The 15973-nt window shown below is 50.0% G+C and overlaps 1 protein-coding gene across 2 annotated transcripts in view; it reads right to left on the reverse strand.

Moving 5' to 3' along the window:
- Nucleotides 1–12113, reverse strand: part of LOC135264200 (ephrin type-B receptor 4a-like) — a 40523-nt gene extending 28410 nt beyond the window's left edge. The window contains exon 1 of one of the 2 annotated variants that reach the window (XM_064352937.1): nt 11025–12113. In XM_064352937.1, the coding sequence (XP_064209007.1) occupies nt 11025–11094 (70 nt within the window). In that variant the 5' untranslated portion in view covers nt 11095–12113. The remainder of the gene's footprint in view (nt 1–11024) is intronic. The other variant, XM_064352936.1, reaches the window with a different exon arrangement.
- Between the last annotated feature and the right edge of the window lie 3860 nt (nt 12114–15973).

Consider the following 15973-nt stretch of genomic DNA (forward strand, 5'->3'; position numbering starts at 1 on the left):
CGAGCGAGAGGAGGGCGAGCGAGAGGAGGGCCAGCGTTAGGGCGCTGCTGTACTGCCCGAGCGCTCCACTTCCCCTAACCCTAACCCTAACCCAAACCCAAACCCAAACCCAAAACCCTAACCCTAACCCTAAACCCTCACCCTAACCCTAACCCTCGCCGAGCTCCTCGCGCTCCGGACGCTATCGCAGCGGCCCCCGGCTCAGCTTTGAAGGTGCCGCCGTGCATGCTGGGATTTTTTACGACGATGATGCATCAGCGCCGCTCAGAGAACACAAGTTTCCCCGTCGTTCAGCGTCCAAAATGGCGGGAAAACGATCCTGCCGCTCAAACCAAAAAAGACGGGAGGACCAGACGAGCACGGAGGTGACCCTGCCCGGATAAGCAGGCTTTAGACCCACGGAGACAAAATGGCGACTCGCAGTGCTCCCAGAATACCCCACTGTGTCACCCCAGGCCACCGTACTCCTGCCCAATCACAGCACCATGTTTCAGAGCCCCTGCCCTGTTAGGCCCTAGGAAACATACTAGCTCCCCTGAGCTCCCCACTGCCCCCCTCCTCCCTCCCCACCCCCCCTCCTCTCCCTCCCCTCCCCACTCCCCCCCTCCCCTCCCCCCTCCCCCCCCCCCCCCCCCCCCCGGAGACAGCTCCCCAGGTAATAACCTCGCTCACATGTTGAAAGTGATGTTGTGAGGACACTGTGCATTAGCTGTGCTGAGATAAGAAGAGCTTTTTTCCCTCTCCCCACCAGGTGTAACTCTGGGTCACAGAAATCTTTAAAAGAGAAATTTAATTTGGAAAATTAATTCGCACATTGCTCTGACTCAGATAACAGCTAAAAGCTCAGTTAGGAAGAGATCAATCAGAGCGAGACGGAGAGAGAGAGAGAGAGAGAGAGAGAGAGAGAGAGAGAGAGAGAGAGCAGGGGTGCTCGCTGAGGACAGGATGCCCGAGTCGTCCGTCTTTATAAAGAACAGGAAACAGTTTCCTTAATTTACCACAAACATAGCTGCAGACAGCAAGCCATTAAAAAAATTAATTTAACCCGCGTTTGTGGAAAAGGACGGGGAAATAAACGGGGAAAATCGAGACGCACAGGCAAACGAGACAACTGGTCCTGAAAATGATTATTTCCCAGTTTGATGAGAGATCGGTGTCAATTAAGCAGTTAGCGTTAAAAGCAGGTAAAATTACACACGTCAGTGGAGCGGCTAGGCGCTGCATCCAGGCTGAGGGTAATTAGCCGCCATAACCAGCCTGGCTGCACTGCTCAGCATTGCTTAACGGAAAAACACCAATCAACAGACTATCCGGCACGGATTGATTTTTTTGTGTGTGTGTGTAAGATAGATGGAGTGATTGACTGGGTGTGTGTGTGTGTGTGTGAGAGAGAGAGTCAGATAGACTGAGAGATTGACTGTGTGTGTGTGTGTGTGTGTGTAAGACAGACTGAGTGATTGAGTGTGTATGTGTGAGTGAGAGTGTGTGTGTGTGTGTTTGTTTTTGTCTGAGAGATGCAGGATAGCTAATCATTCGTAAACGTAGTCTGATGAAGAGGCAAAAAGCTGGAACTGGCATGGAGATCAAAGCCAAAACAAATATAACAATGCCTGCCCCCCCCCACCACCCCCACCCCCACCCCCGCACAGACACTACACACAATGTGCTCTGACCACTCCACACCCCCCCCCAACGCCCCCCCACACACACACACACAATAGGGTTAGAAACAGATCATAACACAGAATGCAATGTCCTCAAATCCACACAAACAGGTCCTCACAAATCTACACACACAAAAGACATGTCCTCACAAATCCATACAAAGAAACGCGCTCAGGCGTGCAAACGTACAGACCGCACTATTTACAGACGTGCAAGCGTACAGACCGCACTATTTACAGCCCGCTCGGCGACGGGGTGACACTACAACGCGAGCGTCTGCGCAGAGCACAGGGGCATTGCGTCTGCGCAGAGCACAGGGGCTTTGCGTCTGCGCAGAGCACAGGGGCATTGCGTCTGCGCAGAGCACAGGGGCATTGCGTCTGCGCAGAGCACAGGGGCATTGCGTCTGCGCAGAGCACAGGGGCATTGCGTCTGCGCAGAGCACAGGGGTTTGACGTCGCGCAGAGCACAGGGGCTTTGCGTCTGCGCAGAGCACAGGGCTTTACGGCTGCGCAGAGACAGGGGCTTACGGCTGCGCAGAGCACAGGGCATTGCGTCCGCAGAGCACAGGGGCTTTGCGTCTGCGCAGAGCACAGGGGCATTGCGTCTGCGCAGAGCACAGGGGCTTTGCGTCTGCGCAGAGCACAGGGGCTTTGCGTCTGCGCAGAGCACAGGGGCTTTACGGCTGCGCAGAGCACAGGGGCATTGCGTCTGCGCAGAGCACAGGGGCTTTGCGGCTCTTAATTATTCATTATTCATCACGGCCTTTACACACTGCGCCCGCACAGGGCCGGAGTGGCAGAGATTAGAGACGTTTAAGAGTCCCCGCTGGAGCAGGGGTAACAACGTGGGGACCTCAGCCACAGCTCAGAGCCTCTTTTCAGCGCCAGCAGGGAGGGCTGTGGCTGGAGACACGCTCCAGGCCCTACTCCCATTACACTGGTCATATTAACCCCCCCCCCACAGAGCCAGCGCAGTCCTTACTGAAGGAGGCTCCAGATTGGGTTCCTCGCTCAAAGAGCACAAGATCACCGCCCCCTCCCTCCTCCCACCACCGCACCCCCCCCCCCTTCTTATGTGGAAATCTGAACCTGCACACAGCTGGTCTGAGGTGTTGGGGGTGTGTATATAAAAACACGGGGGCCTCGAAGTTCTCCCCTGCAGAAGGTTTCTCCGTCCCAGTGGAGTACCCTCATGTGTGGTCTCTCTCTCTGTCTGTTCATTCTCCCTCTCTCTCTCTCTCTCTCTCTCTCTCTCTGTTCATTCTCCCTCTCTCTCTCTCTCTGTTCATTCTCCCTCTCTCTCTCTCTCTCTGTTCATTCTCCCTCTCTCTCTCTCTCTCTCTCTTCATTCTCACTCTCACTTCTCTCTCTCTCTCTCTCTCTCTCTCTCTCACTCTCTCTCACTTTCTCTCTCTCCATCTCCCTCTCCCCCTCCCTTGATCTCCTTATGCCATCTTCCTCTCTCAGCTCAATTTCATTTAATTTGGTGTTGATTTATTGACAAGACAAAAACAATATGTCTACTGGCAAAGCATGTGTATAAAAAAAGTCATAAAATAATATTATTAATGGACAATATATCTACACAAATCACATTGTGAAAATGACACTGAACAGGAAAATAAAAAAGACATACATGTGTATTTACACAGAAACACACACTCATACATACAGCTAATAAATTTACTGAAGAAATAGCGTATTCTCGTTCTCAGATATCGACTTGCGCGCGCCCCCCCCCCCCCTGCGTTCCTTCCCATGATGGACAGACATAAGGGCCTTCACTGTGAGATGCTGTTTGTTTAACCTGAAGAGCTGCTGTGTGCAAGCCCTCTCTCTCTCTCTCTCTCGTTTTTACACTCATGCCCTGGAGACCTTTCGGTGTTTGTGTTTCATCACCCCTTATACACACTCACACGCAGACACACAAACAAACACAAACATGCACAAATACACCGGTGTGCATTCTCACACACACACACACACACCTGCACAGACACACACACACACACACACCTGCACAGACACACACACACACACACACACACACCTGCACAGACACAGACACACCTGCACAGACACACACACACACACACCTGCACAGACACACAGACACACCATCACACACACACACCTGCACACACACACACACCTGCACAGACACACAGACACACACACACACACACACCTGCACAGACACACAGACACACACACACACCTGCACACACACACACACACACACACACAGACACACACACACCTGCACAGACACACACACACACACACACACCTGCACAGACACACACACACGCACACACACACTGCAGTATTTGGTTAGTAGCCTGGCTCTGCAGTACAGTGAATAGCTGAGTGGATTTAACAACCTAATCTGAGCCCAGGACATCTTCACTGTAACAGGACCCAACGGGACCCAACGGGACCCAGCACAGCCTCCCTGTAACAAGACCAGACCGAGGGGCCCACCAACACACTGGAACAGCCTTAACAGACACCAGACCGAGGGGCCCACCAACACACTGGAACAGCCTTAACAGATACCAGACCATGGGGCCCACCAACACACTGGAACAGTGCCTTAACTTATACCAGACCATGGTATACTCCTCCATACACCAGCTCATCTTATTGGCTACATACACCAGGCCATCTTATTGGCTACAGACAGCAGCTCATCGTATTGGCTACAGACAGCAGCTCATCTTATTGGCTACATACACGAGGCCATCTTATTGGCTACAGACAGCAGCTCATCTTATTGGCTACAGACAGCAGCTCATCGTATTGGCATTCTCATCCCAAGCTGTTACTGTATGTGAAAGAGGGAAAGAGAATGAGTCACACAGTGTCTGATATTGGGGGTGCATAACAGACACTGAGTTGGGTAGGGGAGAGAGAAAGAGATGGGGGGAGAGAGAAAGAGAGAGAGAGATGGACAGAGAGAGAGAGATGGAAGAGAGACAGAGGAGATGGACAGAGAGAGAGAACTAACTAGAGAGAATAGGGGTAGAGAACTGTTCATCCTTCATGAGAAGCAGATTACACACGCACACACACATACACACTCATAAACACACACACACACACTAATAAACACACACACACACACACACACACTCATAGACACACACACACACACTAATAAACACACACACACACACACACACACTCATAGAACACACACACACACTCATAAAACACCACACACACGCGCACACACAGACAGACCACACACACACAACACACACACACCTCACACACACACACACACACACCACACACACCACACACCACACACACACACACACACACACACACACACACACACACACACACACTAATAAACACACACACACACACACACACATTCATAGACACACACACACACACTCATAAACACACACACACACACGCGCACACACACACAGACACACACACATACACACTCATAAACACACACACACACTAATAACACACACACACACACACACACATTCATAGACACACACACACACACTCATAAACACACACACACACACGCGCACACACACACAGACACACACAGACACACAGACACACACACACACACACACACACACACACACACACACACACACACACACACACACACACACACACACACACACACACACACGCACGGGAAGCCTGTGAGTCAGTGTGAGATTAACACGCTCGCAGTTTATCATTAATCCTCAGATTTTTACACTTCATTCCCAAGCCTTTCACACTTCAGAGAGCCGGCATCCATTCCCACCAAAATCTCTCCTGACCCCCCACCCCCCTCCCCCTCCCCCCCTCCCCCTCCCCCCTCAGCAAGCAAATAACCGTATCCAGGGCGACTCAACATACCTAAAACTCATTAGTCATACCTACACATTAGCCTTCCTATCTCTGAATACATTTCACTGCATATATTTCACTGCATATCCAGTATTTAGCTCGATATATTTGGCTGTTTAGGCTGCTGTTGAAGTGCACCGTACAGCAGCGGGTAACATTTGAGGATTAAACCCTCGGCCACACAACCGACAGTAGCCATCTAATTTAACCACTTAAGAACGTTCCAGTCACGTACTTGTGATCTCGCACCTTAACTGAACATTCTAATGCTGATGTCACAATCACTCCTGGTGACTGAAAGCAGTGGAGTTCTAGAACATTCTGAAAAAACATTCCAAGAAAAAAAACCCCACTCTTCAAAGGGTTAATAATGCCCACACCACTGCTGCCACAACCTGACTCTCTTTCTCCTCTCTCACACTATGGGTCAGTTTGAAAAGCAGGCTAATCGTGTTAGTTTTTTATGCATTAAACTTGTAAAGCACTGTCACATTGACCTACACGGGGATCACAAACACGCAGGAACACAGACACACAAAATGGAGTCATTTCCCCAATGTTGCCAGACCAGGTCCTGAACACACTGAGCGCGTTAGCGGGGGTTTCGAGAGGGGCACAAACCCTGCCCAGCGAGGGCCTTGGAGCGAGCCCACTTCCTGTCCAAGTTCATATGCAAATCAGCCCTTTTATATTCGCATAAAGAGAGGCCGAGGTGAAGTTAAGATTCATCCTGACAGAACGACACACGAGGAACCCGTCTTGCTCAGTTCAGCACTGACAGGGCGTTGGTGACAGGCCCGAACTCCACCACGGCCTCCTCATAAGGAAGCAAAGTAATACACTTTTGTTTAAAAAACTCTGCGGAATCTCCGGCCCACTTACTGTCAGACAAAGAAAAGGGGGAGGAGTCAGGGAGAGGGGAGGAGTCAGGGTGAACAGCGAGGAGGCGATTTCACTACTGCTGCCACCGAACCTCCGAAACTCTGAGTGTCCTCCTGGCGGAGGCTAATCGCGGGATTAGGCCTCGGCGGAAGATAAGGGGGGAAGGAGGGATCGCTTTAAATGCAAATCCCCCGCTTTATAAAAAAAAACACCCGGTTCCGTTTAATGGGATTTCTGCGACCGGATCCGGGGGGGGGGGGGGAACAGAGCCAGGGCTGCCGCAGAGGATCCGCAGGAAGAGAAAGGACAGGCGGAGGAGAGGCGGAGGAGAGGCGCGACGTGAAAAAACCAAACAAACAGGGAACCCGGCGCTCCCCGGGGCTAGGCTAACGCTGCAGCTCCTGGGCGCATGCCCTCAGCTCCTGGGCGCATGCCCTCAGCTCCTGGGCCTGTGCAGAAATCTGCAGCTTTAGGCCCAGAGTATGCAGGGGCTCCACACGGTGCTGAGGTGTGTGTGTGTGTGTGTGTGTGTGAGAGAGAGAGAAGAGTGTGTGTGTGTGTGTGTGGAAATGTGTGTGTGTGTGTGTGTGGAGAGAGAGAGAGTGAGAGAGAGAGTGTGTGTGTAGTGTGTGTATGTGAGAGAGACAGATGTGTGTGTGTGTGTGTGTGTGTGTGAGTACTCCTGTATGTGTATGTGGATACATGCGAGTGAAAGAGAGCATGACAGAAAGCGAGAGAGAAAGAGAGGGGGAAGGGAGTGAGAGAGTGAGACAGTAAGCTACTTAGTGAACTTTTTTCCAGGATTTCAGGATTTAAATAATGACTTTGGCAGTTAATCCCTCCCCCGTGCAGAGCTGGGTTTCCTGTCTTACGCTCACGTTCCTGAAAGGGTAACAGGATAATCAGACGCAGTGCCGCGCTGCCCAAACAGCTCGGGCTTCTCCGCGAGTCAGAATCTCAGCTCTCCTCTTTTTTAATCCCTCCGTTTCACTCCCACCGTTTCTCTGGGGTCTTTATTTTTTACCTGTGAGGAAGCTTGTGTCCTGAAAGGGGTTCTTCTCCTGAGTCCTGTAACGGGCCGCTCTGCAGCTCAGTTTAAGATGCCCATTTTAGTTCTGCTATGCGCTGAGACAGTAACCGCAGGGTCCCTGTCCAGATCAGCTCATTTCACCGAGCGTATTGTTTCCGATTTTCCACATCCTGCGAACGTTCGATTCATTCAGACTGCGTCAGCTCATGTGCGCCGCCCCCTCGGGGCTGAACCGGGGGGGGGAGGGATTCGGGTTCCGGATTCCGGCGCTCCCGCCCCGCTCTGCCGCCGGAGTCGCGCTTCTGGAGGACATTACCGCCGTAATTGAAAAAACGGGAGCGTGACAGGACTCTGCGACCGCGGGGAGGGGGGGGGGGGGGGGAGGCGTGGGGGGGGGGGGGGGGGGGGGGGAGTCGAACCGCGCGGGGGGGGGAGTCGAACCCGCGCAGGGAGGGGGGGAGTCGAACCCTGCGTGGGACGACATAGCTCAGGAGATAAGAGCGGTTGTTTGGCAGTCGGAGGGTTGCCGGTTCGATCCCCGCACTGGGCATGTCGAAGTGTCCCTGAGCAAGACACCTGACCCCTAATTGCTCTGGTGAATGCGAGGCATCAGTTGTAAAGCGCTTTGGATAAAAGCGCTATATAAAAATGCAGTCCATTTTTTAACCCGGCGCAGGAGGGAGGCCAACAGGCTTTTCCGCAGAACGGTCAGTCAACAAACAGCACAGGTACAGGCACCTGTGGTACCTGTGATGGTAAAAGTACCAGTGATAAAGACACCTGTGATGGTACAGGAAATGGTGATGGTACAGGTACCTGTGATGTGTTTGGCACACTGAACTGACCGGATTATTAATACTGTCGGATAACAGACAACTGTGCTGCTGTAACACGGAAACGATTAATAACTGAAAGTGAATACATTTTGTTTACATAAAAAGGCTTGACTCACGTTCTTCACATCAGAGCTACAGCACACCTTTACCATCCGGCTGCTTCTGTACGGAGAGCAGGCCTCAGGGAAAAGGTGGAATTTTCAGGGGAAAGGTGAAATTTTCAGGGAAAAGGTGGAACTATGTATGACTACAAAACTTTTTCCCAGGCCAGAGCGTTGAGCACAGAGATGTGATATAGGCAGGAAGGATAAACACTAGAAAGATATCTGCAGACACTCCAGCACCTATACATCAAGCACATAAACTGTGTTTGAGCGCGTTTTCAATTACCATGAAGATTACAATGACTATAACTACGAGACATTAACAAGAATATTTTTATAAAGGGTTTTTTTTCTTTCTGAGGGAATGAAGCAATCTTTCATCTCCACAGCCTGGTGGTCAATAAAAACCATGTAGGACTTAACAGTCTGTCCAAAGCAAAATCAGCAGGCTAACAATGCTGGCTGCGTTCGGACCCGGCTGTGCTGTTTTCCCTGGGAAACCTAATCATGGTGCATAAATAAGAAGCTAGCTCTCCGTTCCTGGGTATGGCGGCCAGTCCACAGCGCTGACAATGGGAGGAAACGTTAGCGTAGCGTGCGCTAAGGTCGACACGGCAGGGTTATTTCTCCACGTCCACTGCCCTGTACAACAGAATATCAGCCTCACAGACCTGAGCTCCTGACTACTACTTCTCCTCTTTCCCCCCCCCCCCCCTCACAACTAAGTTTGTTACTAAACCTCTTCATCCATTACAAACGCGGGATTTCCAAAAGGCCTCTGAACATGTTTAGTGGAATTCTGGATCCTATTCCATCCAGGTAAGAGAAGAGACCCCTCTCTGACCTGAAAAGACACCTGACACCTTCCCTGATCACCTGAAATATTTTGCTTCCCACAAAACATTTTAAGCATCCACACGAAGCCCTGCGGCCCTCAACGTGTTCAGTGAACACGGGTATTTCGCTGCGTAAATTTAATAAACAACTTCAACAGAGTGTGAACTCTTTGGCAGGATTACGCCTTACTCTGCAGAAAGCTCTCATTTTGCACAAAAAAAGCTGAGGGCAGAAATTAGGGGCATAAAAAATATCATAAATAAATACCATATGTGGATCAATAAAAAAAGGCAAAAAAACTCGTGCTTGGGTTAAATGAGGTCGGTCATAACTTTTAAGAGTCGCCGGCGTCACAGGGGATTCTATGGCGCGCTACCTTATCAATCACAGCCAGCCAGCCTACGGTCACAGCGATCGATTAACGAGTCTGGATGATTAGTTGGGCAATGTTAATGATTCATGCGCAGCGATAAACGCGTTCGATGCTCAAAGGTCGGGGAGCTCGAGCACTGGACGTTCGTTTCTGAAATCCTCCTCGTGACCCGAGTTCTCCTCCGCGTGCTGCAAGAGCCGATGTTGAGAGCTCTGAAGGCGCAAAACCGTAAATTCACCGTGTTTACTAACCGACTGCAACATCGATTTATTCTGTCTGCGAGTCTGGAAATGCCTCAGCCAAAGGGCCCGGTGTCTGTCCAGGGTGTGACCAGACCACAGGCAACACTGACCAACCAACCCCCCCCAGCACCCCCTCCTCCTTTCCTCCTGCCAACCCCTTTTGTGAAGAGCACAATGAGGCCTTGGGGGACAAAAACAAGATGATCACCTGATGTTCGACCAGAAACTTCAGGAAATAAGTAGGTTAACAGCATAAATCAAGACAGAAAGCAGCCTGGACCCGACTGTGCTCAGAGTATGCGATGATGTAGCAGGAGGCTAAGCGAAACGCAATACGTCGGAGGGGGAAATCTGCATCGGGATTAACGGCCCCGTCCGCTGTGGTCCAGCGGCTCGAGTTAGGGGGCCGACTGAAGTGGACACCATTTTGGATAAAACTCCCAAATGTCACCAACCTCCCCACCTGTACTTCTAAAGGGTGCGTCGTTCGGATTTCTGGCGGTAATCACGAGCCATTGTGATGTACAGCCAGCAGAGTTTGTGTTCCTGATATCACTAACGGGTTTTGGAACGATATCGGCGTGTAGGCTACCTGTCAGTCATGAAGTTATTAAGTAACTAGTCAGATACACGGAATAAACTCACTGCTTTACGGGTAGAGAGCGGTATCTCCTCGCGCTCGATGGAAATGCGTTAAGTTCCATAATTTAAAAACTACACAATCCGCAGGGCTTGATTAAGACGTTCTGTTAAAAATGTAGAATGGACTCAAATTTTTGTGGGTGGAAACAAGTTGAACTATGCCAAAAATCACTTTGCAGATCTAGCCCCGCTCCACTGTCACTGTAAACTACTGACAAATAAATTGTTAGGCTACAGCTTTTGTTTGTTTGCGATTGTTACCAGCTGCCGATATACACATTTTAATCTTTTCCTTATAGATTTCAGGATCACGTAATAATAATATTTTGAAACAAGCCATTGGGCAGGGGAAAACAATCTAGAAACATAAACGAACAATGTTTCCTTTGGAACACTGCGCTAAATAAACTTTTACCGACTGCTCAGAATCAGTTTACGAATATTCTGTTCCACACACACCTTTTTCATTGACTGTTTTACCATAATAATATAATAATAATAATAATAATAATAATAATAATAATAATAATACCTTCTTCCGCTGACAGATGGTACAGAAACTCCAAGAGGATGATCCCGATCGCAGCACACACTCGTCCCATAGCGACCGAGGGAACTATGCCACTCCGTCCAGAGAAATATTCTTCCGATTTTTTTGGATAAAAAAATAAAATAAAATGTAGCCAAGCGTCCCAAACACGGGGTCAGCTGGGCCGAGTACCAGCCGGCTGAGTATCTGCCACCATCAGTGACGGGCAACAGTGACGGAGATCCTGTGTCAGTACAGCGAACTCAATCAGAGAACGTGCAACTTTGCATTGATTATCAGAAACGTGAACCAGAGCAATGTAGCGGTCCGAAAATCAAGCATTTACCCCAAAAAAATATAAAACAGAAAAAATGAAAACTACGTAAAGGGTAATTAGCTATTTTTAAAAAGAAATTAGCGTATTGATGATCATCGTAAACTGGCGAATCGCTCCAGTTTCATAAATGCTGGATTTTCTCCGCCAGTTATCACGGATCAGCTGCCGTCTGTCTGTTATCTGTTGTTCTGAAATTCATTTTTTCTTCGTGTTGTTCTATTCGGCGTCCCTGCTCCTGAAATGGGGCACGAGACGGATATGCAGCGCTCCCCCGGCCGCCTTGGTCTGTTCTTTGTGAACGCGCTGAGTTCTCGCCACAGGCTTTCAAAAAAAAGGCAAGTGTAGCACAAATAAAACATACGATATCATCAGATTTAAGAGTCCTCGGAAGTTTCGGTACACTCGCTGAAATGAGAAAAGACTGAATTGTTAGCTACGTGCAATTCCACTCCCGACTTGTTTCCGTGTTCAGTGATTTCCCTCATCCGCAAAACCACATTCCTTTGTATTTTCGCCTTTCTGTTACAAAAATGAAGTCATTTACTTGTGGTCAGCCGCTTGTCCATTATTTATGCGTTTCCAAGGGCGACGATGACTGAGGATGAGAGTCCATCGAAAACATATGCACGCGCCAAACAGACAAACGTAAACCTTAAAATAAAATACGGGCAAACAATGAACTTGCGTACCCCTAAGTTGTCTGCGCGAGCACTCCCGCAAGCCCGTGGACAAGGTTCTCAACGCGCATCAGCGCGAGGCTCCGTTCCATGTGCCCGCCCCGCCTGCCTGTCACACGACGCCAGCCTACCATTGGCTAGCGAAGCTGTCCGTCTACTGTTGTGTAGTAAAACATCAGGAGGCATTTGGGGCAGGTGGAACCATCGATGAGACGTGTTTATTTATTAAAATAAACACTTTATATTCAACGGATATGCTTGAATGCTGCCTTTGAAGGGAGACTTTGAGTTTAATTGCTTTAAATATCGTTACATGGGCCTAAGACATTGAATATGACTCAGCGAGTCCACCTGCCTGTCTGTCCGTCTGTCCTTATGAAAAGCACACTAAGGACATTTCCCACCAAAGGTCAAGGCTGCATTAACGGGGCACGGGCCTGTGGTCTCCTACTGTTAATTTGTTTGCTGATAAATCCTCGTTGGCGGTGTAAGGGTGTGGTAGGCCTACATATCAATGTTATCTGGTAAGTTGGCCCAGATAAGAGTGTCTGAGCAAATCCACGTCGGAACTGCATTGGCGTAGTAACGTTTTATCAATTGTAATATGATAGATGACTTCAGGCTCTGATAGTACGGAAAAATCTCCGGTCTGTGTCCGATAACACAATCGCCGTCCGTTGTTCTACTATTGTTTCCACAATTTTCTATGTTGCATTATGGGATTGGGAAGTTGGGACGTTGCTTCAACGTTGCAACAACAACGATCACTTGTACGCTGTTCTCCTCTGTATTCCCTCGTGCTATTACCAGCACGAGGCAGCCGATAATCAGAAAGCTTGTCCACGTCAATGCCGTGGGGCATCAGGGAGAACAATTACTTAGAGGTAATTTGAAAGGCATGGACCGAATGGACGTCTTCCCCCTTAGAGGCGTTAATCAATAGACTACCCGTCACCGGTCTTCACTGATTCAGTGAGGGGAAACAAGAGCGCACACACTGGGACCCTCTGGGCCAAACGTCTTAGAGCAAATATAAATTATTATCTCGATGCTTTCCTAGAAAAAATAATAAATACGGACCCCTCTCTGTCTATCTCCAAACACATGCAGTCGCGCACCCTATTCTCTGCGTCACCCGGTCCTTTTCACGCGGTGACGCCGTCTTATCTGCGTTAGCGCTGACAGCAAACTTCCCGCTGCTTTCTATCCGCGGCATCAGTCCCCAGTGCCGTTTGCGTGTCACGCGGGCGCCTATTCAGAGGCGGTCGTTTCTCATGTAAATGGACTCCGTGGACGGGCGGCCAAACATTTTACATTATTAGCACTTCTTAGACGCAAGAGTAAACACAAAGGGAGCCGAGCGCGTATCGGGGGCGAATCAAAGAAAATCGAGTGTACTCTGATCAGAGCACCGTTCCTTTCTCTTATAACCGGAAAAAGCTAACGCCGCCTCTGAGTTAATTTGCCAAGGGCTTATGGTTCCAAGGCCGTGAAAGGGCTCGAGGAAGCGTGTAAATCTCTCTGACACGAGGCTTCAGTGTGATAAGACGTGATGTGTGTTATAGCGTTGATGGAAAACGTTAAAAGGAGACGCACGTGACAGAGGTCCATCGCAGCTCCATCACTGGTCTACAGACATCGTAAAACGTGCGAAACGCGGTCCAGTCCGTTATGGTAACGTACAATTTCACGTGCCATAGAATTCGGAAGCTAATACAATAAAACTTAGGACTGACATCTGTGACGCAGACGCCGACGCAGTGATTGGAGAACTCAAACACGCCTCTTCTGTGAATACGAGTGAAATATGGTCTGCCTCTGCTCCAGATCGCTGCACACATAAAATCCCAGGATGTAGAACTGGACCGAATAACAAAAATAAAACATTTCCAAAATGTATCAAGTCAAACTGAGCAAATGTCATAAACTAAGTTGTAACCACAGACTGGGCACGACTGGATCCGCACATTCAGAGCACACAGAACTGGAGCGACCGGCAAAGAATCTGACCCAGTTGGGTCTACCGATGGCACATGTGTCATGTTTTCTGTGTTGTAGTATCACTCCCACTGAAGGTAACACAGAGTATGTTTTGCCCACTGGCATAGGCCTGTCAAAAACAGCTGTATGGATTGGGCTCTGTGCAGTTTGTGGGTAATATCTTACGACAATCAATAGTAGCCTTTAAACGAGGTAATTAAATATTTTATTTACTCATCTTTGGTTGTTTCAGGGGCCCAGGAAATAGCCGTGTGGCTCTCACACGTTTCTGTAACGTTGAGGGAATGTTCAATGAACCGTAACGACCCCACGTTGGACTACGCTGCAGTAGTGTTGGGGGGGGGGGGCAGGAAGAGGGATTGTCAGCCGGGGAATCCCCTCTCAGGTGAGCTGGAAGAGACAGGTGTGGCTGGAAGGAGGAGGTGTGTGTGAGGAGGAAGAAACAGGGTGAGAACAGCCCTGAAAGAACAGCAGGAAGTGAGGGAGGTGTAAAGTGAGACAGAGACTGGAAAGTGTGTGTGATCTCCGCAGGGGGTAAACGCTGGGGAGGGGGGGGGGACGTCTGTGGTTAGATTTCTGTCCAGCATAGTGTTTCCTTTTTAATTTAACACGGTTCTCTCGGTTCTTTGGTAGCGCTTCCTCAGTTTCCGCTAATGCAGGTAAAGCACTATACCTGCAGTACCTGCTACCTGCTAACAGACCTGGGGGGCCCTCCTGTTGGGTAGCCGCTCAGCCTGTGGGAGTTTGAGGCCAGTCGACCCTGTTCGGAGCGGACGGGCTCATCGACGCCTCCGTGGGGGGGCCACAGCGCCAGCAGCCCTGCGTCACACGCATGTAGAAACACCAACCGCCACCAGACACACCAACCGCCACCCAACACACCAACCGCCACCAGACACACCAACCGCCACCCAACACACCAACCGCCCAACACACCAACCGCCACCAGACACACCAACCGCCACCCAACACACCAACCGCCACCAGACACACCAACCGCCACCCAACACACCAACCGCCACCAGACACACCAACCGCACCAACACACCAACCGCCACCAACACACCAACCGCCGCCCAACACACCAACCGCCACCAGAAACACCAACCACCCAACACACCAACCGCCACCCAACACACCAACCGCCACCAGACACACCAACCGCCCAACACACCAACCGCCCCAGTTTATTTCAGCCCCCCCAACTTCCCCTTTTTTTCTGGAGGAAAACCGGAGATAGTTTGTTGTTCTTAAACTTCTACAACTTTTTTTTATTTTTTAAACTAAGTGAGATTCGGTTTAGTGTACAAATTTTAAAGTGCTTTTCTATGTCAGCCGTGAAGAACCTGGACAAGGGAAACAGAACGGGGCCTGACTGTGCATTTAAACAGGCTGTTCATGCCTGACCCAACCTAACCACCGAAGAGGTGGGCGAGAGAGCGAGAGAGATGGAGAGAGAGAGAGACAGGGAGAGAGAGAGAGAGAGACAGGGAGAGAGAGAGAGAGAGAGAGAGAGAGAGAGAGAGAGAGAGAGAGAGAGAGAGGAGAGAGAGGAGAGGAGAGAGACAGGGAGAGAGAGACAGAGAGAGCGGGAGAGAGAGAGAGAGAGGAGAGAGAGAGGGAGGAGAGAGAGACAGCGGGGAGGAGAGAGCGAGCATGGAGAGAGGAGCACCGCAGCGGAACTCGACGTGGGAGATAAAGACACGGCGGACGGCGTGCACAGTAGCATGGCGGTTCAGAGAGCGGGAACGGACGCCGAACACCTCGAGGCGTGCAGCCTGTACGCCGCTGGATTACTGACTAGAGAACGAGTGCAGCACGGACGGACACAGCAGGAGTGACACAGCGAGGATTCAAACCCGCGACTCCCTCAACCGCCATGCCACGATGTACACAACAAGTCATTACTCCGTAATTATGTGCATTACAGAATTAAT

The sequence above is a fragment of the Anguilla rostrata genome, chromosome 9 (assembly GCF_018555375.3).
Source record: "Anguilla rostrata isolate EN2019 chromosome 9, ASM1855537v3, whole genome shotgun sequence".
NCBI lineage: Eukaryota > Metazoa > Chordata > Actinopteri > Anguilliformes > Anguillidae > Anguilla > Anguilla rostrata.